We start from the raw sequence: 23,633 nt of genomic DNA, 5'->3' as shown, positions 1-23,633 counted from the left end.
TGTATTGGAACATGCAAGATGGTTCCATCACATATTTGACATATTTTCATGGGTTTCATCACATATTTTCATGGGTTGGCTGGAAGGCTGGGGTCAGCTGGGACAGCAGGCCTCACTCTCTCCAGGTAGTGTAAGAGCTTCCAGCAGGGCTGAACTTGTTACATGGTATGTTAGAGCTCCCAAGAGTGAAAGCTGTCTGGCCTTCTTAGGACTTAAGCCTGTAACTGGCACAGTGTCACTTGTGTCAAATGTATTGGTTAAAGCAGGAACAAGGCCAACGTGAAAGAGCTCCCAGTGTTTAAAGCTGGAATAATTATAACAGCAACATAAGCAGTGATAATATTGTATTATAACCCATAGGATAAGATATAAATCCATATTGATATAAATAAATAAATGAATACAAATAAATGGGGAGACAGAATAGCTCTGACAGAAGAATTCTAATTAATGGATTTAGAATGAAGGGGGAAAAAGAACATTGTCATTTGGTAAACAGCACAGTAATAACTATTGCAGATAGGTTCCACAGATATATGCTAAAATTAGTGGCTGAAAGTTTGAAGAGAAGTAGGATATTTGTATAATCTCAAAGTATCTCTCTCAAGATATTTATTAATTATAAAGGGAAATGTAGTGACTTTACAATGGAGAAGCTCAGAAGACATCTCCTTAACCAAGTGATCAAGGTTAACATCGCCAGTAAAAGGACATAACAATATCATGAACTCATTCATATGCTGAAGGACACAGCATCACATCTGAGGTATTCTAACCAGAAATGAAAACCTCTTTCTAATCACGAAAAAACATCAGACAAACCAAAACTGAGGGATACTCTTCAAAAGCGCCAAGTTCGTGAACGACGGGAAAAGACAGAGGATCTGTCACAGATTGGAGGAGGTTAAAGGTCCATGACAACTGAAGGCAATGTGAAAACCTCACTTGGATCCTGGACCAGAAAAAGTACATTCGTGGAAAAACTGGCAAAATATAATTAAGGTCTGTAGTTTATAGTATTGCATCAATGTTAATTTCCTGCTTTTGATGATTGTACTGTGGTTTTCTAAGATGTTAACATTAGAGAAAACTGGGTGGAGGGCATGGGAATTGATATTTGTGCAACTTCCTTGTAAGTCTAAAATTAATACAAAATAAAAAGTTTTAAAAATCCATCAACTCTATATTCTTGAGTTTTTGTTTTGTTTTTTGAAGAAGAGGTGTTGAGTTTTGGTAAAGAGTATCTTACCATGTAGAGAGGCAATCGTGACTTCTCCTTACATCTGTTATTATGATGTATTATAACAATAGATCCCCTAAAATTAAACCAGTCTTGCAATTCTGGGTAAATTTTTCTTTGCCATGGTGAAATATTTTGTTATTGCGATGTTGGAGTCTTTTTGCTAATATTTTAATTAGAATTTTGCTTCAATATTTGTAAGTGATAATTAGTCTGTAATTTTTCTGTTTCTGAACTGTCATCAAGTTAAGGTCCTCATGGTATCCTTGCTTTGTAAAATGAATGAGGACTTTTCTCTTTAGTTTTCAGTGCTTTAGGACAGTATTTGGAGCATAAGGACTACCTGGTTTGAAGGTTTGATAGAATTTCCTTGTGACCATCTGGAGTTAATTTTGGGAGTTATTCACTTCATCTAGGTCTACACATTTATTTATATAAAGGTCTGCAAAGTAGTCTTACATGACTTTTAAAAGAAGATGTTTTTTGGTGACTTTCCCTTAGTTGTTTCTTATTTTGAGATCTTGTTGGGAGGTTCTAACAGGGGAGCACAGCTATTCGTATACCCTTGACCAAAGACTGGTCCTCCTCTATGAGGGATGGTCGTCGTCCTTGACCAAGCGTGCAGCTTCTGGAGGGATGCACATGGAGCAGTGAGGGAGGAAGGGGACACCCACCTAGCCAGCCAGATCAGCTGGATCGACCCTGGTGATCAATGTGGTGACAGATGTAGCAGCCAGATCGCCCTCACAGCCATGTTACTTCTTATTTTGAATATTTATGCTTTCTCCCTTTCAGTTAGGTAGTGTTTGTCTACTCTTTTTGACAAAGTAGGACTTGGCTCATTAGATCTATTGCTTTCTGTTCATTAATGTATGCTTTCATCTTTGTTATTTGTGCTTTCTTTTGGGTTACTTTATTTTATTAGCTTTTTGAGCTTGGAATTTAATTTATTCTTTTTTTTTTTTTTTTTTTGAGGCAGGGTCCCACTTTGTCACCTAAACTGGAGTGCGGTGATGCTGTCAGGCTCACTGCAGCCTCAACCTCCCAGGTTCAAGTGATCCTCCCTCCTAGGTCTCCTGAGTAGCTGGGACCATAGGGGTGTGTGTATGCACCATGTCTGGCTATTTTTTTGAATTTTTTGTAGAGATGAGGTCTCACCATGTTGCCCAGGCTAGATTCTTTTCTTTCCTTTCTATTTGTAAAAGTATTTAAGGCTATAGTTTCCCTTACCTCACTGTTTTAAATAAATCCTGTATATATGTAGTGTATTTTATTACATTATTTTTAAGCAATTCTATAATTTCATTTCGTGTATTCCCTTTAATTCCCACCTATTGCCTATGATACGATCAGCAACCTTTTTCTGCTTCTTCCCCTGTGTCTTCTATTTGAGTGGCATTTCTACCTTATCAGGACACACTGCCCTATGCCATTAGCATATGTTTTCTTCCTCTCTCTTCTCCCCTTTTCATGCTAAATTTACAATTATGTATATTAAATGCTCATCATCAGTCTTTTTGCTAAGTTTCCCATCATGTCTTGCTTCGAATGATGATTTTTGGCCAGACCTTTTTTTTTGGTGGTAAATATACATAACATAAAATTTACCATTTTAACGTGTTCAAGTCAATGTCATGAAGTACATTCATATTGCTGTACAGCCATCACCAGTATCTATCTCTAGAAATATTTTCATCTTCCCAAACTGAAAGTCCATACCCATTAAACAGTAACTCCCCATTCTCCCTTTCCCCAACCACCTCTCCTGAACCACAATTGGACTGTTCTGGTTACCTCATATAAATGGAATCTTACTGTCCTTTTACTTCTGGCTTATTTCACTGAGCACAATGTCTTCTAGGTTCATGCTGTAGCATGTGTCAATTTCCTTGCATTTTAAGTCTGAATAATATTCCATTGTATGTATGTATCACTTTGTTATTCATTCATCCATTGGTGAACACTTGAGTTGCTTACACCGTTTGGCTGTTGTCAACAATGCTGGTATAAACATGAGCATACAAGTATCTGTTTGAGTCCTTGCCTTCAGTTATTTTGCGTATATAGCCAGAAGTGGAATTGGATGAATCACATAATAATTGTATTTTAAATGTTTTGAGAAACCACCATACTTGTTTGTGAGTATACCATATTTTACATTCCCACCAGCAGTGAGCAGTGGTTGAATGATAATTTCAAAAAGTCTGGTAGAACTCATATTTTTTACTTAGAGTCACTTTGGATTCCTGTTGTTGTTCTTTAAAGTCTAATAGTTTTTCTAGTGTCTTTGAGTTGGTGGTTATGAGTCAACTTTTCCCTCATAACCCATAGGCCCTTTCATATTTAGATTCAGGTAATCTATTTTTAAAATGTTTTCTTACATTATACTTTTAAATATTTCCATTGTTTTGGTATCTAGGAACAAATTATATGAATATTACTTCTTTGTCTGGTTTCCTATCCAGCTTCTTTCTTTCTGATCCTTTTTACTTCTTATTTCACTTAATTCTCTTGTTTTCTGGCTATTACTAAGTGCTCATTATGTTTTCATTTCAATCTATTCCTCCTTGAGTGTCTTATAAGTTCGTCTTCATTTCTCATATAATATTGTCTTTTTCTTCGGTTTCTTTCAAAAGTTTGTTGAAATCTTTTTTTTCTTTTCCTTTTTTTGTCCATCTCTATTCTTAGTTTTTGAATTTTTAATTCATGATGATATCTCATATCCCAAAATGTTTGTTTGAAGATATTTAATTTAGTTTAATGTTGCAGTTTTGTTAATTTTTTTTCTGTCTCATTTTCTTTCTTTTTTTTTTGGTGGAATTTTCTTTAGCTGAATTGTTTGGATTCTTATTTTCATTTTTTTTGATAGACTACAACTGTTTGCATGTCTGCATTTCTGTAAACAGAACTGTCAGGTTCTAGTGTTCTTGAGATTTCCCTAGTTCAGGAAAATGCTTCTGTCAGTGTAGCAAGGTACAGTTTCTTTACTGGATTGCAGGGGATGGAGAGGTGGTGCTTCCTTTGGGGTTTTGTTGTTGTTTTGTTTTTCTCTTTTGTTTTGCAAGACCCTGGATTACCCTCTCTTGCTTGTTTTTCTTTTCCTTTGCTGTTTCCAAGCAGTATCTTTTCCTTGCTTTATATGTTCCCCATTATGCCACTGCTCCCCCAGTTGTGGGGTTAAAGAGCAGGCCCGGCTTCACTCATGGGGGCAGCATTTCCACCTGACACCCTCTCATTTCTGCTTTCCTTACCCAGATCTACCTTCTGAGATATGATCCTTCTTTAGGGAGACAAGGAAAAAAGGCCACAGGGTTCCGGAGAGCCAGGGGAATGGTGAATGTTTCCTGTCTCCATTACTGGCTGTAACAGGACGGACACATTCCCTTCTCTTACCCTGACTGCCTTATTGGTGCCTAGTAGAGTTCAGCTCCAATTCCTCTTACTGGCTTCCCTGCCTCAGCATCGCTTTCTGCACAACCCATGACACAGTTATTCACCCAGTAGTTAACTGAACAACACACAATTCTACAGTTTGAGATAGAGTCTGCATATCTTTGTTCAGCTTCAAAAGTTCTACTGCCTGAGAGTATCTTCACAGTAATGGAATGGAAAGTACATACGATTATACTGGCAGAATCTGTCAGGTGTACCTATTTTGAAACTCCAGAGTCTAGTTGAAGGCTTCCAGTTCCCAGATGGAAGGAAGCATAGAGGGTAAGTCACAGCTAATTTTAGCTCTTAGTATAGTAGCAGCTACCCATCATCCACCCTGCCAGCCCTATGGCAGGTAGCCATCCTGTATTCCTGGATCAGCTTCTATATGGCTTGTGGGAGACATGGTGGACAATAAGGACCCTTTACTCCAAATATTGAGGATGTGTGTTCTAATTGTTAATTGCTGTTTCTGATCACAGAGGTGGTCCACTTAAATCCCCTGAAAGCGACTTCAGCCAATTGCAACCCCCACTGGCTAAAGTGGCTTTTAGGGGATTTAAGGAGCCAGAGTCTATTTTCCCCCACTTAAGTTCTCTTTTTCCCCTTTGAGAGCCAAATATTTGAGGACTAGTATATTGAAAAGCAACTGCATATGGGGGAATGTAGAAGGTATACCCATGGAAAGGCATGGGCTCAGAAAAGACCTGAGAAGACCTTAAACTTACACCTCAGACTAATTCTTAGCATAGGGACACCCTACATCAATATTTAAAAAAAAAAAGAAAATACAAACAGAAGGGAGACTCTGACTTACAGAGTTGCTGCTTTATAAGATTTAAATGTCTAGTTTTTGACAAAAATCATAAGGCATACAAAGAATGAGGAAAATATGACCCATTCAAAGGGGAAAAAAATGAATAAACTGAAAACATCCCTGACAAAGGCCAGATAGTGGACTTACTAAACAAAGACTTTAAAAGAGCCATCTTAAAGAGTTAAAGGAAGATGTGAAGAAAGTTAAGAAAACAATGTAAGAACAAACTAGAAATATCAATAAACAGACAGAAAACATAAAAATAAAGCAAACATAAATTTTGGAGCTAAAAAGTACAACTAAAAATAAAAGTTCATTAGAAGGATTCAGAAATGGATTTGAGCAGACAGAAGAATCAGCAAACCAGGAGATAGGACAATTATCAAGTCTAAGGGACACAGACAAAAAGATTAAAGAAAAGTGAACAGAGCCTGAGGGAACTATGGGATACTATCAAGTGGATCAACTATGCCTTATGGGATTCCCAGAAGGAGAAGAGGAGAAGGGGACAGAGAGATTGCTTGAAGAAATAATGGCTGAGAACTTCCCAAGTCTGATGAAAGACTTGAATATAAACATCCAAGCAGCTCAATGAACTACAAGTGGGAAAACCTCAAAAAGACTCAGACTGAGAAACAATGTAATCAAAGCACCAAAATGGAAAGGTGACAGAGGGATTTTTGAAAGCAGCAAGAGAAAAGCAATGCTACGTACAAGGGATCCTCAATAAGATTATTAGCAAATTTCTTATGAAAAACCTCTCGGGCCAGAAGGCAGTGGGTTGATATATTCAAAGTGCTAAAAGAAAACAAACAAACAAAAAAACCTGCCAACCAAGAATTCTATATCTGGCAAAACTGCCCTTCATTACTGAGGCAGAAATTAAGACATTCTCAGATAAGTTGGTGGAGATTACAACCACTAGACCTACCCTACAAGAAATATTAACAAGAGTCTTTCAGGTTGAAATGAAAGGACATTAGACAGTTACATGAAGCCATATGAAAAAATTAAGTTCTCCATTAAAAATTAATACAGAGATAGTAATATAAACTTGTATTACTGTAACTGTGCTTTGTAACTTCCCTTTTTGTTCTCTATATGAGACTTAGGAGACCACTGCATTTAAAAAAAAATATCTATGTTTTTGACCACACAGTGCATAAAGATGTAATTTTGTGACGTCAATAATGAGTTGGAGATGGAGTTGTATAGGAACACAGTTTTTATATGCTATTGAAGTTAAGCTGATGAGTTCAAATTTGAGTTTTTAAAGTTTAGGATGTTAAATGTAATCCCCTTGGTTACCACAAAGAAAATAGCTGTAGGATGTAGAGAAATGCAAATAAGATGGGAATTTAAAAGTTGCGTTTAAAAAATCAACAAAGAAAAAAAGGACAGTAATACAGGAAATAAAGAATAAAAGACTGTAGGACATGTAGAAAACAAAAAGCAAAATTGCAGAAATCAGTCCCTCCTTATCAGTAATTATTTTATGTGTAAATGCTTTAAACTCTAAAACAATTTGGCATAGTGGATTTTAAAAAAAAGATCTAACTGTATGCTGTCTACAAGAGACTCACTTTATATCCAAAGGCACAAATAGTTTCAAAGTAAAAGAATGGAAAAAGATGTTTCATGCAAATAGTAACCAAAGAGAGTAGGAGTGGCTACATTAATACCAGAAAAAATAGACTTTAATTGAAAAAGGTTACAAGAGATAAGGAAGACATTAATACAAAAGATTTAATACAGCAAGAAGATATAAAAATTATACACATACACCTCATAACAGACCCATAAAATATATAAAGAAAATGGACAGCATTATAGGGAGAAGTAGAGTTTTATAATAATAATTGGAGATTTCAGTACCCCACTCTAAATAATAGATAGAACAATAAGAAAGACAATAAGTAAAGAAATAGAAGATTTGAACAAGGCATAAATCCAATAGATATAATAGACATATTCCAAACATTGTACCCAACAAAAAGAGGATACACGTTCTTCGCAAGTACACATGGGGCATTTTGCAGGATAGACGACATGTTAGGCCACAAATTAAGACTGATACCCTAAAAAGTGTCTTCTACCGCAACAAGGTGGAGCTTGAAACGAATAACTGAAAGAAAATTTAAAAATTCACCAACATGTGAAAATTAAAGAACATACTCTTAAACCAGTAGGTAGAGGAAGAAACTATAAGGGATATTAGACCTGACTTAGAGTTAAGTGAAAACAAAAACACAACATAGGAAAACTTATGAGATGAAGTAAAGTGCTAGGAGGGAAATTTTTAGCTGAAATACATTAGAAAGCAAAATCTCCAAAGAACAACCTAATTTTACAACGTAGGGAACTAGAAAAAGAAGAACAAACTAAACCTAAAGCTAGCAGAAGGAAGGAAATAATAAACACTAGAGCAGAGTCAAATAAAATAGCGAATAGAAGGATAATTGCAGAAAGCAACAAAACTTGAAGTTGGTTCTTCAAAAAGATTAAATAAATTGACAAACCTTTAGCTTTATTGACTAAGAAAATAAGAAAAATTACTAAAATCAGAAATGAAAGTGAGGACATTGCTATTGTTTCTACAGAAGTAAAAAGGATTGTACAAGAGTACTATGAATTGTGTGCCAACAAATCGATGACCTAGATGAAGTGGACAAATTATTAGAATGCAATACCTATCAAGACTGAACCATGAGGAAATCGAAATTTTGAGTAAGTGTATGATTAGTGAGGAGATTGAATCAGTAATTAAAACCATCCTGACAAAGAATCAGGGCCTCCTGGACCTGATGATTTTGCTGGTGAATTCTGCCAAACGATTAGAGAACTAATACTAGTTCTTCTCAAAGTTCTCCAAAAATACTGAAGAGGAGGGAACACTGCCTGACTCATTCTGTGAGGCCAGCATTATAATCTCTGATACCAAAACCAGACAGACACTACAAGAAAATTACATCGTTTATGAACATTCTTGCAAGAAAATTCAGCAAAATACTAGCAAACTGAATTCAACAGCATTTGAAAAGAATTATACACCATGACCAAGTGGAATTTATTCCTGAAATGCAGGATTGTTCAACATACAGAAATCAATGGGTATATGGCTGGGCACAGTGGCTCATGCTTGTAATCCCAGCACTTTGGGGGACCGAGGTGGGTGGATCACCTGAGGTCAGGAGTTCGAGACCAGCCTGGCCAACATGGTGAAACCACATCCCTACTAAAAATACAGAAAAATTAGCCAGGAATGGTGGCACGTGCCTGTAATCTTAGCTACTCAGGAGGCTGAGGCAGGAGAATTGCTTGAACCCAGGAAGCAGAGGTTACAGTGAACTGACATCGTGCCACTGCACTCCAGCCTGGGCAACAAGAGCAAAAACTCTTCCCCGCCCCCCAAAAAAAATTCAATGCATATACAATATCACATTAACAGATGAAACAAACAAACAAAAAAACACATGGTCATCTCAATGCAGAAAAGTATTTGACAGAATTTAGCACCCTTTTGTAGAAAATAACTAGAAATAGAAGGAAACCACTATATAATAAGGCCATATGCAAAAATCTCACAGCTAACGTACTCCATGGTGAAAGACTCAAGGCTCCAACCTCAGCAATAAGGCAGCAATGCCCACTTTTGCCACTTATAGCCAACAGAGTATTGGAAGTGTTAGCCAGAGAAAATAAGCAAGAAAAAGAAACAAATGCCATTTGAACGGGAAAAAGTGAAGTTATCTCAGTTTCGGGTGGTATGATCTTAAATGTGGAAGACCCTAAAGACTAAACACATGCAAACCTATTAGAACTAATATATGAAGTCAACACACAGAAATCAGTAGCATATCTATGCACTAACGGTGAACAATCCTAACAGAAAATGAGGAAAACAGTTTCATTTAAAATAGCATCAAAAAGAATAAAATGCTTAGGAATTAACCAAGGAGATGAAAGACATACACTGAAAACTACAAAATACTGCTGTAAGAAAGAAGATGTAAATAAATGGAAAGACACCACATGTTTGTAGACTGGAAAACAATTTTTTTTTTTTTTGAGACAGAGTTTGGTCTCCCAAAGTGCTGGGGTTACAGGTGTGAGCCACTGCGCCCGGCCGTTAAAATGTTAAAATAATAATACTAGTCAAACCAATCTACAGAGTCAATGTAATCCCTATAAAATAACAATTTTTTTTTTAAGAAATAGAAAAATTCATCTTAAACTTGATATGGAATCTCAGCGGATGCTGAATACCTAAAACAATCATGAAAAAGAACCAAGTTGGAGGGTTTACAGTTCCTGATTTCAGAATTTACTACAAAGCAACAGTAACCCAAACTGTGGTACTGCCATAAAAACAGACTTATAGACTAATAGAAGAGAATAGAGAGCCCAGAAATAAACCCTTGCATATATGGTCAAATGATTTTTGACAAGAGTGCCAAGACCATTCAATATGAACAAGACTATACTCTATCAACACTGTTGGGCAAACTGTATATTTATATGCTGAAGAATGAAGTTGAACCCTTACCTAACACCATATATGCAAATTAACTGAAAATGGATCAAAGACCTAAACATAAATATGAAAACTATAAAATTTGTAGGTGAAAACATAGGCGAACATCTTTATAACATTGGATTTGGTGATGATTTCCTGGAAATGACACCAAAACACAGGCAATAAAAGAAAAGAATAGCGAACTTGGACTTCATCAAAATTTAAAACTTTCATTCATCAAAGGAAGGGAATATATTTGCAAGTCACATATCAGATAAGGGATTAATATTTAGAATATATAAACTCCTACAGCTTAACAACAATAAAAGAACACTCCAGCTTAAAAATGGACAAAGGATTTGAATAGTCATTTTTGCAAAGATATACATGTGGCTAATAAGCACCTGAAAAGATGTTCACTATCGCTCACATTAAGAAAATACAAATGAAGACCACAATGAGATACCACCTTATACCCATTTGTCTGGCTATTACTATTAAAAAAAAAAATCCAAAACTAGAAGGCAGTAAGTGTTGACAAGGATGTGGAGAAAATAGAACCCTTGTGCATTGCTGGTGGGAATGCAAAATGGTGCAGCTGCTGTGGAAAACAGTATGGTGGTTCCTATAGAATTGCTGTTTGATCCAGTAATTCCACTTTTGAGTGTATGCCCAAAAGAACTGAAGGGACTCCAACAAAAATTTATACAACCATGTACATGGAAGAATAGCCAGAAGCTAGAAACAAACCAAATGTCTATTAACAGATGCATACACAAAATATAGTATATACACACAATGGAGTATTATTTAGCCTTAACAAGGAAGTAAATTCTGCGTGCATGCTTCTACATGGCTAAATCTTGAAGACATGCTAAGTGAAATAAGTCAGACACAAAAGGACGTATATGATTCCACTCATTGTAGCCACATAGAATAACCACATATCTAATGGAGACAGGAAGCAAAATGGTCACTGCCAGGATCTAGCGGGAGGAAAGAATGGGAAGTGACTGTTGAATAGTTGGGGTTTCAGTGTGAGGTGATGAAAAAGTTCTGGGTCCTACCAGTAGGTGGCTTTTATTCTCCTGGGGAGCCCTCCCTGCCTGCATGTTGCCTTTGTCTTCCTTTGCTCATCATGTCCTTGTCCCTGCTCCCCACATGCCTCATCTGTAGTTCCTAGCACTTTCTTCTTCCCTTGATTCCAACCCATTCTCCAAGACCAAGTTGCCAGACCCTGTCTTAGAAAACCCTTTCTAATCTCTATTCCAGTTTGTCTTCCATTTGGAAATAGTGCTAAGAAAATTAAAAGAATACAGCTGGGCAGGGGCATGAGAATAGGGTGCAAAGATGAATTTTTGGACTGTGGCCAAGAAGCTCCATGGTGAGCTCTCACAGTCTGTGTCTGGAAGTTTAATGAACTGTTCTCTACATTTCACAGGTAAGAAAACTGGGATACTAGTTGGTGGCGGAGGTGGGTCTGAAACCCAAGCACCATGATTGCAGTCCTTCACTACTCTCTGCTTGTGACCATCAGGCCCGAGAAAGCCAAGCCATAGGATTTTGAGGAATTACTCAGTTAGAGTGGATTATTTGATCTTTTAAATTCTTTAAACTCAGAAAATCTGTTGTCCTTTATTGTTGCTTACATTTTAGATGTTGCTTGCTCTTCTGTCTGCCTACATTTAAAGTTCCCAAAATGTAGGGACTCCACTTTGTGCACATATACCCTGTATGGCCCCCCAGGACCTTGACTGTATGGGTTCACAAATGCCACTGGCTGGATAGAGACAGGGATTTAAAAGTCTTGGAACACATGGCACCAGCGTCACTGTCAAAGGCAGGGATTTTGATATCTCACCTGCCTCCCCCAGGGCAGCCTTCTTTCTGCCCCTCACCCAGCCATGGGCAAGACTGGCTTCTGAGTGAGCAGAGCTCGGTTTTGTGTTACAGGCACACATGGCATTCAGGGATGTGGCTGTGGATTTCACCCAGGATGAGTGGAGGCTGCTGAGCCCTGCTCAAAGGACTCTGTACAGAGAGGTGATGCTGGAGAACTACAGCAACCTGGTCTCACTGGGTAAGCCTGATATCTGTTAGGATTCCCATTCTTATTGCTGGGAAGTTTAGGCTATGCTTGAAGCAGCCATCTGGCTTTGTTACTTGACCTTTGGGTTGGACTAAAAAGCAACGACATTTTATTCCTGTTTTCCCGGGGAGGGTCTGATTTTGCAGAGTTGAAAATGAGTAGATTTGTTGTGTGTGTACATATGTGTGTTGTGTGTGCTACTCTGCATTTCTAGCCCTTTTTTCTCAGACTGGGGTTCTCATCCTATGTTAACTTGTTTTAAATGAGAGGGGGTGTTCATCTACCCGGCATGGGATAGAATCAGTGTACTCTCATCTGAGTTCGCTGCCCACTCATCCCTTCCATTTCTGAGAGCCCCACCCACCCCTTCCAACTCAGGGCTTTGTGCTACCTCTGAAGTTTCCTAGGCTGTTTGGCTCTGAGTTCTTGAATGGGCTCTTGAGCCCATAACCTAGTTACCTTATTTTCTTTTCCTGTGAGCAGGAATTTCATTTTCTAAACCAGAACTCATCACCCAGCTGGAGCAAGGGAAAGAGACCTGGAGAGAGGAGAAAAACTGTTCACCGGCTACCTGTCCAGGTGAGTGGGAAAACACTGGGTGAATGAGACATGAGCTCAGCAGCTCAGGACTGGGGGAAAGGGGGCATTGCTCAGGTGCTGGGGAGGAAAGTTGTTCCCCTGACCTCCCAGGCTGCTGTTTAGATTGCCTGACACGGCCTCCCTTCCAGATCTCCATCTTCATTCGAGTATGGATGGGGCTTTCCTGGTGTCTCTTGTCTCCTTCCTCCACTAGGAAGCTGTTTTTCCTCCCACTGCGTTTCTCATGTCTGGCTCACTCAGTTCTCTTTCATAGTTATGGGCTTCTTTCTCTTGTTACTGTTTTTAAAAAAGATCATCAAGAATATGGAAACAAGTGTGACCTAAAGAAAGAAGGCAAACCCAGTGGAAGGAAGAAATGTAAAAACCCAATAGAGAAATTGAAACGGAATTCTAAAAAGACTGTGAGGTATTCAAGAATGGCTTTTACATTTTATAATGTTATATAAATATCTATATAATATCCTTAATTTTACCTCTTAACCATCAAAGGCTGAACTATTTACTATCTTTAAGTTTGCTGGCCCGTGCTCTACGGGAGTATAATACATAGCCTTAACTTTTTATATTCTCATAATACTTAATCTGGGTAAAATATTAAATGGAAGAGCATTGCAATTGCACAATTCCAATCACCCCCTCCTCCCAACATCCTTTGTGCTATAGTTGTCATTTGTATTATACACTCCTTATTACAATGTTAAAGTGTTTTTTTTTTGTTTTTGTTTTTGTTTTTTGTTGAGACGGAGTCTCGCTCTGTCACCCAGGCTGGAGTGCAGTGGCCCGATCTCAGCTCACTGCAAGTTCCGCCTCCTGGGTTTACGCCATTCTCCTGCCTCAGCCTCCCGAGTAGCTGGGACTACAGGCGCCCGCCACCTCGCCCGGCTAGTTTTTTTTTTAGTAGAGACGGGGTTTCACCGTGTTAGCCAAGATGGTCTCGATCTCCTGACCTCGTGATCCGCCCGTCTCGGCCTCCCAAAGTGCTGTGATTACAGGCTTCAGCCACCGTGCCCGGGCGTTTTAAATACTCACATGGATTTGTTTTCTACCATGTATTTTTTTAAGAGAAAAAATAGTCTTTAACTCATCCAGGTAATTTATCATTTTCTATTTTTTTTTTTGTTCACCTTTCGTATTATTTCTCTTGAACCGTAAGGACTTCATTTGTCATTTCCCATGGCACCGGTGGCCATGTATTCCCTATTGCTTCTGAAAGTGTCTTTATTTTGCCTTCATTCTTGAAGTGTATCTTCACTAGATGTAGAATTCTACACTGGTTATTTTTTCAGCACTTTAAAGATAACATTCCATTGTTCTGCCTGCCACTGTTTCTAATGGAGAAGTCACCATGAACATAATTTACCTTTATTTCCTTGGCTACTTTTCGCCGGACTTTTGGTATTCAGCCGTTTCACAGTGATGTGACTGCCTTAAGTACGTTCTTCCTTTACATGTTTTTATCTTCCTGATTCTCTCTGTCCCCTTTTGGGACTATAGGCACATATATATTAGTCCTTTTTATATAATCCCACAGGTTATAGATCCTTTGCGTATTTTTAAATCTTTTTTTCTCTCTGTTCTTTAGACGGGATGATTTCTGTTGGTCGGTCTTCAGGTTTACTGTTTCATTTGTCATTTCCAATATGCTAAGCTCTGGCCAGTGAATCCTTCATTTCACTTATTTTTCAGTTCTGCAATTTCCATTCACTTTTACTACGCTTTGTGGTGAGATTTCCTATCTGTTCACTAAATATAATCACATTTTACTGTATCTTCTTTAAATCAGACAGTAAGTGGATACCTTATTAAGTGAAAAAGTTATAGGAATTTGTATATTACGCAGTTGAGTTTGCTGTTAAACAAAGAGAAGTGTATGAAAGAGTATATATCCATATGTTTATGTGAACATAGAAGTCTGTTGTTACTTATCATTACTAGTGGTTACACCATTACTAGTGGTTACCTCTGTGGGGATAGAATTGGGGAGGGTTGGACAAGGAGCTGCTGAGAATTTTTCATCCTACTTTGCATTATTTTTAAAAGACAGAGGCATAGATAACTTTAAGAAACTATATATGTGTTTTAATTTTTAAAATTCTTTTGACAATTTTATAAATGTTTGCACAGAAGTATATATTTTCTTTTTCTGGGTAAGAAATCTTCTCCTCTTGTTTTTATTAAATTGATTAATTATGTCTTCGAGTTGAGGGACTATAGCATACATAATATAAATTGTTGCTGTTTTTCAACTAGCTTGTATCCTTACTGTTCATCTGTTAGAAGGAATCCTAAAACTCTCCACAGTCCTTGTAATTTATATCAACTTCTCCATTTATTTCTAAGTTGTTGTGTTTTATTTTACTTTATTGTTCTATTAGGTATATAAAGGTTCAGGATATTTTTATCTTACTCATTAATGAAGTTTTTAATACTGAAATTCTCTTAGTTCCATGAGCTATTCTTTCCTTTAACTTCCTCTTTATTTCTTTTTAGTCTTAGCACGATACTTTCTTGTGCATACTTTTGGTGTTTTATTGTTCATCCTTTTCTTTTAAAATGAAAACAATATCATTTGGGTGTTTTGCTTTTAAGCAGCAGCATGTAGCTGGTGTTGCATTTGCTGTCAAACCAAGTGGTGTTAACTTTTAGTAGGGACTTTGGCCTTTCCTGTTTACTTAATAACTGATAAATTTCATGAGACTTGCTCAGGGGTTGACTGAGGCCGATGAGTCGGTGTTTTACTACAGCGCTAGGAAAGAAGGAAGGTCAGGGCAAAGGAGTAAAACATCTGTTTTAGTCGCCTTGGGCCGCCATGACAAAATAACATGGACCAGGTAGCTTAAACAACAGAAATTCATTTAGTTATAGTTCTGGAAGCTAGAAGTTCAAGACCAAGTTGTCAGCAGGTTTGGTTGCTCTGAGGCCTCACTCCCGAACTTATAGATGGCTGCCTTCCCACTGTGTCCTCACATGGCCCTTTCTCTATGCTCACACATCTTGGTTGTCTCTTCCTCTTCTTAAAAGGACACCAGCCCCGTTGGATTAGGGCCCACCCTTATGACCTCATTTAACCTCAATTACCTCTTTAAAGGCCCTGTCTCCAAATACAGTCACATTAGCGGTTACAGCTTCAACATAAGAATTTGCGGGGAACACAACTCAGCCCATAACAGCATCCTTGTGAGAGCACCATAGTGGTTTCATAGACTCTCCACTGAATCTATAGTTCCATAAAAGGTCAGTTGGATATATAGGTCCATTGGATCTCAGTTGTATGAAGGAGTAAAGTATGATGGTATATAAGCTGGAAGGTCATGGACTGGAGCCCCAAATAAGGTCAGGAACCAATGTGCCCATGATGCTTGAGCAAAGTGAGTCAGAAGATAGAAGAAAAGGCTGTGTCAGAGAAGGGAATGTGCACAGGAGAGAATGTGAAGATTGTGCAGTGTCTGTGAACAGCATTCACAGTGCAGGTGAGGTCAGTGTTGCTAAGAAGTTGGAGTCTTAGCCAGAGGCTCAGCCCTGTGGAGCACCCTGAGAGTGCTGACAGGTACTGGTGTGGAGAGGATGTGAGGCTGGTGGGTGATCAAATATTCAAGGCAATATGTGAAACCAGGAGGCCTGTGGATGATCCTAAAAGAAGTATGGTAGGTACTGGTGTGGAAGCCACATTACAAAACAAGGACATTCATCCCACTCTGTAATGCTTGAGATATAAGAGGAAGAAGCTGTCTATCTACTTGAGAGAATCTTACAGAAATCTTCCTTTCAAGGGACAACGGAGATAGGTCTAGGCAAGGACATGGAGGGAATGTTGGACAGAGAAGGAGAGGATGTAGGGGCATTATCTGACCTGTGTGTTCGTTTTAGAATTGGCAGGTGGAGGCTGGGAAAATGCTGTACACCCTAACCTTTGTACATTTACACAAATATGTGTTTTTCTCAACCTGAAAAGTATAGAATTACGGAAACATTTGTATTAATAACAAGTAGCTTACCTATCATTGTCTTAAAGTAAAACCTATCTTTTTTGTCTCTTGTTTTTAATCCTTGTTTTAATTTAAAGAAAAACAGCAGCTCTCACAACGATGTTGAGCACATTAAAAAAATGCTATACAATCCAAGGAGCAAGTCATTGTGGTTGCCCAGGAAGCTGTCTTGGAAACCTAAAATATATGTGTAACGGGAAGAAGACTGTTCTAGATGTAAAATACATCTTAACAGTTTCATTATTCTATATTTGGGACTTGGATTTAAGACAGGCAATATCAGAATCCTCAAAATAGGCTAGTTACAAGAAAAGCATTGAATTTTCTTGGCTGTTTCATTGATCAGAATGCTAATTCAATAAATATAACAGAATCATTTGCAACAACATGGATGAACCTGGAGGATGTTATGTGAAGTGAAATAAGCCAGTCACAGACGACAAATACCACACAATCTTACTTATATGTGCAGTCTAAAAAGGTTGGACTCATAGAAGCAGAGAATAGAATGGTGCTTACGAGGGGATGGGAGTGGTTGGGGAAGATGTTGGTCAGAGGATTATCACATAGAAGGAATAAGTTTAAGAGATCTATTGTATAACATGATGACCACAGTTAATAACAATATATTGTGTTCTTGAAAATCACTAAGAGTAGATTTTAGGTGTTTTCACCACAAAAAATGATAGGTATGTGAGGTGATGCATATGTTAATTAGCTCAATTTAGCCATGTCACAATGTATATGTATTTCAAAATGTACACAATGAATATATACATTTTTTATTTGTCAATTTAAAAATTAATTAGTTTTTTAAAAGTAACAGGAGTTACTATAATTATGAAGAATTATATACCCTCCTGAAGTGAATAATCCTTGTTATTTAAATTGACTAAGAAGCCTGGTAAGAGGCAACACAGAAGCATAAGAATGAGAATTAAAGCCAGGAGCTGTGGCTTGCATCTGTATTCCTAGCTACTCAGGAGGCTGAGGGAGACCAAGGCAGGAGGATCACTTGAGGCCAGGAGTTCAAGACCAGCCTGGGCAATGTAACAAGACTCTGTCTCTAAAAAATTTTTTATTATTAGCCAGGATGAGATGGTATGTGCTTGTAGTCCCAGCTACTCAGGAAGCTGAGGAGGGAGGATTGCTTGAGCCCAGGAGTTTGGGCTGCGTGATCTATGATTGTACTACTGCATTTCAGCCTGGGCCACAGAGTGAGATCCTATCTGTAAAAAATTTAAAAAATAAAGAATGAGAAATTGAAAATCTGGTGAAGTAAAAATAGAGCTTGTATTTCTAAGTTGAGTATACAGAAGACAGAAATTAGTTATTTTTCATATGGAGGACAGAAATACACCAAGTTATAATTCTTTTTTAGTTACCAGTATTATTGTCAAGTTTAAGCTTCTTTTTCTGTTTATTGGCAAGCTAAATAATTGTACGTGTTTTTAAGCATATATAGTGTTGATAGATGGTATTTAAAGTTTTAAGTTTCAGTTTCAAATAATTAACATAAGGCTGATCTCATTAGTTTAGGCAAAAATACAAGTAAAATTATTGCATGGGAACACTTTGTATAGTTTTGTTTTTGAATTTTTTAACAAAAATATTTATTCTTATAATGATTTCCTAACAGAGATCTTAGAAATTGAAAAACAACATAATCAGTCTTAACTTAAAAACTGCCTGAAAAATATGCCATTTCTGGTATTTACTTTGTGTAAAGTAATTGTGGATTCACATAATTTCTGGCACTGTCTGTAAATTATAAGATACTAGTTGGACACATATATCTACAGTTACCTAATCTTAAATATTTAGGAATGCAATATACTGATTTTTAAAATCAGTGTAGGTTGAGTATCCCTTATCCAAAATGCTTAGGACCATAAGTGTTTCAGATTTTGGGGTTTTTTTTGTTTGTTTGGTGGGTTGGTTTGCATTTTGGAATATTACCAACTACTTAACGAGATACCTTGGGTATAGGACCCTAGTCTAAACAGGAATTTCATTTATGTTTTGTGTGCACCTCATACACATGGCTTGAAGGTAATTATATTTTTCCTTTAAGGATGCTGAATAAACTGAGTTTTATGTGCCTGTGTTTTGACTGCGGCCTGTCATGTGAGATCAGCTGTGGAATTTTCAACTTGTGGCTGCATGTTGGTGCTTAAAGGTTTTCAAATGTTTGAACTTTGCAGATTAGGGATGCTGAACCTATGTATTAGTCTTGGAAGTTTAGATTAGTTAAACTTTCTTTGAGAAAGCCTACATATCAGAACTAAGTTTTATATCACTAGAATATTATGCTAATGTTATATTTACACTGATAAAATAAGGGAAAAGATATTGCATCTGTCTAATTTACAGGCTTTATCTTATTTTGAAATATTGATTCCACCCTTTACAGTTACATACCAGCTAGTAAGGTCGTTTACATACTGTAGTCTATAAGCCCTGAGTGCCTCACATTTCTTTCTTGTAGTGTGACCTAATAACCAAGGTGCCTGGCTTAATTCACAGCTCAACTTTTTTCTTCAGAGCCAGAGCTTCAGCTGCAGCAAGAAAGATTTCCTGCAGAAACTGGCATATTTAAATCATTAGGAGTTCAATTTTCAATTTTATTATTTATTTATTTATTTAATTTTGAGGCAGACTCTTGCTCTGTTGCCCAGGCGGGAATGCGGTGGGACAATCTCAGCTCACTGCAACCTCTGCCACGCAGGTTCAAGCACCTGCCTCAGCCTCCTGGGTAGCTGGGATTACAGGTGTGCACCACCACACCCAGCTAGTTTTTATATTTTTAGTAGAGACAGGGTTTCACCATGTTGGCCAGGCTGGTCTCAAACTCCTGACCTCAAGTGATCCACTCGACTCAACCTCCCAAAGTGCTGGGATTACAGGCGTGAGCCACCACGCCTGGCCTGATTTTTTTTAATTTTGTTATTCTCGAGTTTTTAAATTTTAAATTTGTGTCAGTACCCATTAGTCTCTACAAACCTATCACTACAGGAGTACCTTAGATTTAAAATACTTTATAAACAAATTAATTAACCTGGTAATATTTTGTGTTAAAATTTCTCCTCAGACTAAATATTCCTAGTGTATACACAGAATGGCAGATTTGGTGACCAACTGAAAAAATTGACTAATGGAGAATTAAAGTTTTGTTTTTCTTCTGTCACTCCATATAAATGTTAAAACCATGTTGAATTGAGATTTATCTGAAGGCGCTTCTGTAATTCTGAAATACATTTTGTGTAAATAAAAGCCTGCCACTGTACAAATAGACACAGCACTTAGGGCTGTAATAAGCCGACATACCAGAAGCGCTGGTTCTTACAAGGGTGGGTGGGAGGTATTACCTGTGTCAAAATCATAGTCACTGTGCTTAACTCAGGACAGACACAGGAGTTCCTTTGGCTGCTGAAAGACCTACTTACCCATGACTATGCCCTAATATGTATGAAGCTAAGCCAAGGAGAGATGAGCGGTTGCTTCCTTCTCCTGTCATATTCAAGAGAAACGAAACAGCCAATAAATCAAATCTGACAACAACCCAACTCAAGTTTCCATAATCTCAAGGAAGTTGCTGGCCAGAAATAGAAACACAAAATCAGTTATGAGTTGTGGAACCTCAGACACCCTAGATTAAACCAAAACACTTAGTGAGAACTCAGTGAAAGCAGCTAGGATTTACTGCTGAGAAAGGGACCTGAGGGACCACCGGGCACCTGTCCTGAGTACAAGGGCTGGAAGAGCAGGCTTTCTCTGCAGCAGCTCCTCAGCACTGGCGTGGGGAGAGGGTGGCATCAGGTTACATTGTTGGTTCCCGCTTCTGTCATCAAAGCCTGAGGTAAAGGCCACCAGAGCTACTGAAAGGAGAAAAGTTAAGCTTATTTGCTGGCCAGGCAATGAAACATGGAAGGGAATACATTCACTGAGGCAATTTGCTGAGTAGGAAGAGTCAGGAATTTTTAAGTATTAGGAAAAGGTGGTTCTGCTCTTTGTAATTAGGATTGAAAAGTAACGTTTCGTGTAGCATGGAATAATTCTGGAATGTGGTTGTGTACACAGTTTTAATAAGCTTGATTGTTCATTGGTCAAGAAAAAAGCATTCGGGTACATCCATTGAGGTCTCTACCTGGTTACTCATATTGCCTGGTCATTGATTGCCTTCAGCTGACTAGACCCTGTTGTGATAAAACAATATAATCAATGTTGACATCTCCTACACAAGAGGTACTATAAGTAGAAATTTCTTCTTTTACACTGATTTTTGGGGAACCTTTTATTTATACTAATTATGGAAATGGGTTGGGGGTGCTAGGAGGGAGCATCCTTTAAGTCACTGGGGGCCTAGGCTCTGTGTTGTCTGTTGCTGAAAGCCTACTGCCTCCTAGAAATTCTGGCATAGAGTAATCTAACAAATCTTTTTTGAGTGGGGAGACAGCAGTTCGGGTGTGTCACATACTGTTTCACCAGCCTCTCATGCTCCTCCCTGTACCAGGGCTTCTCTGTTCACTCCAAATAACTGCTTTCTCAATCCATCCCCCTGTCCTCATAGGGAAATAAGGAAGGATGTTTCCACATGGGTCCTAGTGTTAGACATCTTTCCATCAAAGAAAAAAGTACTTGTGGACGTGATTTATCTCAGTGTGGGTAGTTGTGAGTTAGAAGATACTTCATTGTATTGAAGGTGAAGGGGAACTGTTCCATACTGGCCCTATTTACACACCCAGAAATGCCAGGGATGCTTGTATAGTCTGATATGTAGAACAGGTCTTACCAGTGGGTTTTCTAGATTGCAGTGGAAGACGTAAGAAGTAGTGGTAGGCTGGAGAGTAGGCCATGTAAAGGAAGTCCCAATTGGATGGCACTTAAGGCATAAGTGTTTTGAAAGCTAGGGGATCTGACTAAGCTGATTGCTCAGGCTGCCCACTGAGAACTCAGTTGTGACTCACCCTTTTCTCTCTGCAGCAGATCCAGAGCCAGAACTCTACCTCGATCCTTTCTGCCCTCCTGGTTTCTCCAGTCAGAAATTCCCCATGCAGCATGTGCTGTGTAATCATCCCCCCTGGATCTTCACATGCTTGTGTGCAGAAGGTGACGTCCAGCCTGGGGATCCGGGCCCAGGGAATGAGCAGAAGCAGCAACAAGCCTCTGAGGGGAGACCCTGGAATGATCAAGCAGAAGGTCCCGGGGGAGAAGGTTCCAGGCCTTTGTTTGGAAGAACAAAGAAAAGGACTCTGGGAGCGTTCTCCAGGCCACCCCAGAGGCAGCCAGTCACCTCTCGGAACAGCCTCAGAGGGGTGGAGTTAGAAGCCAGCCCAGCTCCAACGGGGAACCCTGAGGAAACAGACAAATTGCTGAAGAGGATAGAAGTCTTAGGATTTGGAACAGTCAACTGTGGAGAGTGTGGACTGAGCTTCAGCAAGATGACAAACCTGCTCAGTCACCAGCGGATACACTCAGGGGAGAAGCCCTACGTGTGCGGGGTATGTGAGAAGGGCTTCAGCCTAAAGAAGAGCCTCGCCAGACACCAGAAGGCGCACTCGGGGGAGAAGCCGATTGTGTGCAGTGAGTGTGGACGAGGCTTTAACAGGAAGTCAACGCTAATCATACACGAGCGGACACACTCCGGCGAGAAACCTTACATGTGCAGTGAGTGTGGGCGAGGCTTCAGCCAGAAGTCAAACCTTATCATACACCAGAGGACACACTCCGGGGAAAAGCCTTATGTGTGCCGGGAGTGCGGCAAAGGTTTCAGCCAGAAGTCGGCTGTCGTGAGACACCAGAGGACACACTTGGAGGAGAAGACCATCGTGTGCGGTGACTGCGGTCTGGGCTTCAGCGACAGGTCAAACCTCATCTCCCACCAGAGGACGCACTCTGGGGAGAAGCCCATGGTGTGTGGGGAGTGTGGGCGAGGCTTCAGCCAGAAGTCAAACCTTGTTGCACACCAGAGGACGCACTCAGGGGAGAGGCCGTATGTGTGCCGGGAGTGCGGGCGAGGCTTTAGCCACCAGGCCGGTCTCATCAGGCACAAGCGGAAGCACTCGAGGGAGAAGCCCTACATGTGCAGGCAGTGTGGACTGGGCTTTGGCAATAAGTCAGCTCTAATCACACACAAGCGGACTCACTTGGAAGAGAAGCCTTGTGTGTGCAGAGAGTGTGGCCAAGGCTTTCTCCAAAAGTCACACCTCACCTTACATCAAATGGCACACAAGGGGGAGAAGCCGTATGTGTGCAAGACGTGTGGGCAGGGCTTCAGCTTCAAGTCTCACCTCAGCAGACACAGGAAGACCAAGTCTGTCCACCACAGACGGCCACTGCATCCTGACCCTGAGCCGTGTGCGGGGCAACCTTCCGATTCCTTATACTCTCTCTGAAGCAAAGATGGGGACAAGGACTAACAGTCAGAATGTTGACACTTTGATGAAATAGAGAAATGCATTCTCTAAGTGGTCAAAGGACATTTAACTGTTTACTTTCCCCACACTAAGTCTTCTCCATGTTTTGTGGCCTTCGGTTGTAATAAACGTGGCTTCTTTATACATCTGTAACTGTGCCTGTGTCCTTCATTCACTCATCTATAACAGGGATAAGGAATGATACAGACATCTGAAACCCTGAAGGCCACTAGTCCACAGGAATTCATTTCCTCAGAAAACAAGAGCCAAATCATGTGTAGATTTATTGGAAAGACTGGTCCTTTGTATGGGGAGAGAATCTAGGAACTATGTAAAGAGATTTCACAGGAGGGGAGGGGATCTTCCAGAAAATGTGACTTGCTCTAGTCCAGCTCCATCCGCAGCTACCCCCATCCCTTGGCTCTGACAGCCCCTTTCCTGCTTCTCTCCTCCCAGCTTTTCAACATCTCTGTTGTTGCCTTTGCCCCTGACTACCTTTGTTGCATTTCTCAGACTTTTGTAGTCCCTGGTCCTTCC

General features: G+C 39.3%; 1 protein-coding gene across 6 annotated transcripts in view; it reads left to right on the top strand.

The window, feature by feature from the left end:
* Positions 1 to 23,249, top strand: part of ZNF133 (zinc finger protein 133) — a 28,778-nt gene extending 5,529 nt beyond the window's left edge. For 3 of the 6 annotated variants that reach the window (XM_033185520.1, XM_033185525.1, XM_033185524.1), the window contains 3 exons: positions 11,959 to 12,085; positions 12,578 to 12,673; positions 21,664 to 23,249. In XM_033185520.1, coding sequence (XP_033041411.1) covers positions 11,959 to 12,085; positions 12,578 to 12,673; positions 21,664 to 23,075 — 1,635 coding nt within the window. In that variant the 3' untranslated portion in view covers positions 23,076 to 23,249. Of the gene's footprint in view, positions 1 to 4,478; positions 4,574 to 11,958; positions 12,086 to 12,577; positions 12,674 to 21,663 lie in introns of those variants that run through there. The other 3 variants (XM_033185522.1, XM_033185523.1, XM_033185521.1) reach the window with 3 other exon arrangements.
* The last annotated feature ends 384 nt before the right edge of the window (positions 23,250 to 23,633 follow it).

Source organism: Trachypithecus francoisi, unplaced genomic scaffold (assembly GCF_009764315.1).
Source record: "Trachypithecus francoisi isolate TF-2019V2 unplaced genomic scaffold, Tfra_2.0 Lachesis_group21, whole genome shotgun sequence".
Lineage (NCBI taxonomy): Eukaryota > Metazoa > Chordata > Mammalia > Primates > Cercopithecidae > Trachypithecus > Trachypithecus francoisi.
This window is presented reverse-complemented; position numbering and strand designations above follow the sequence as displayed.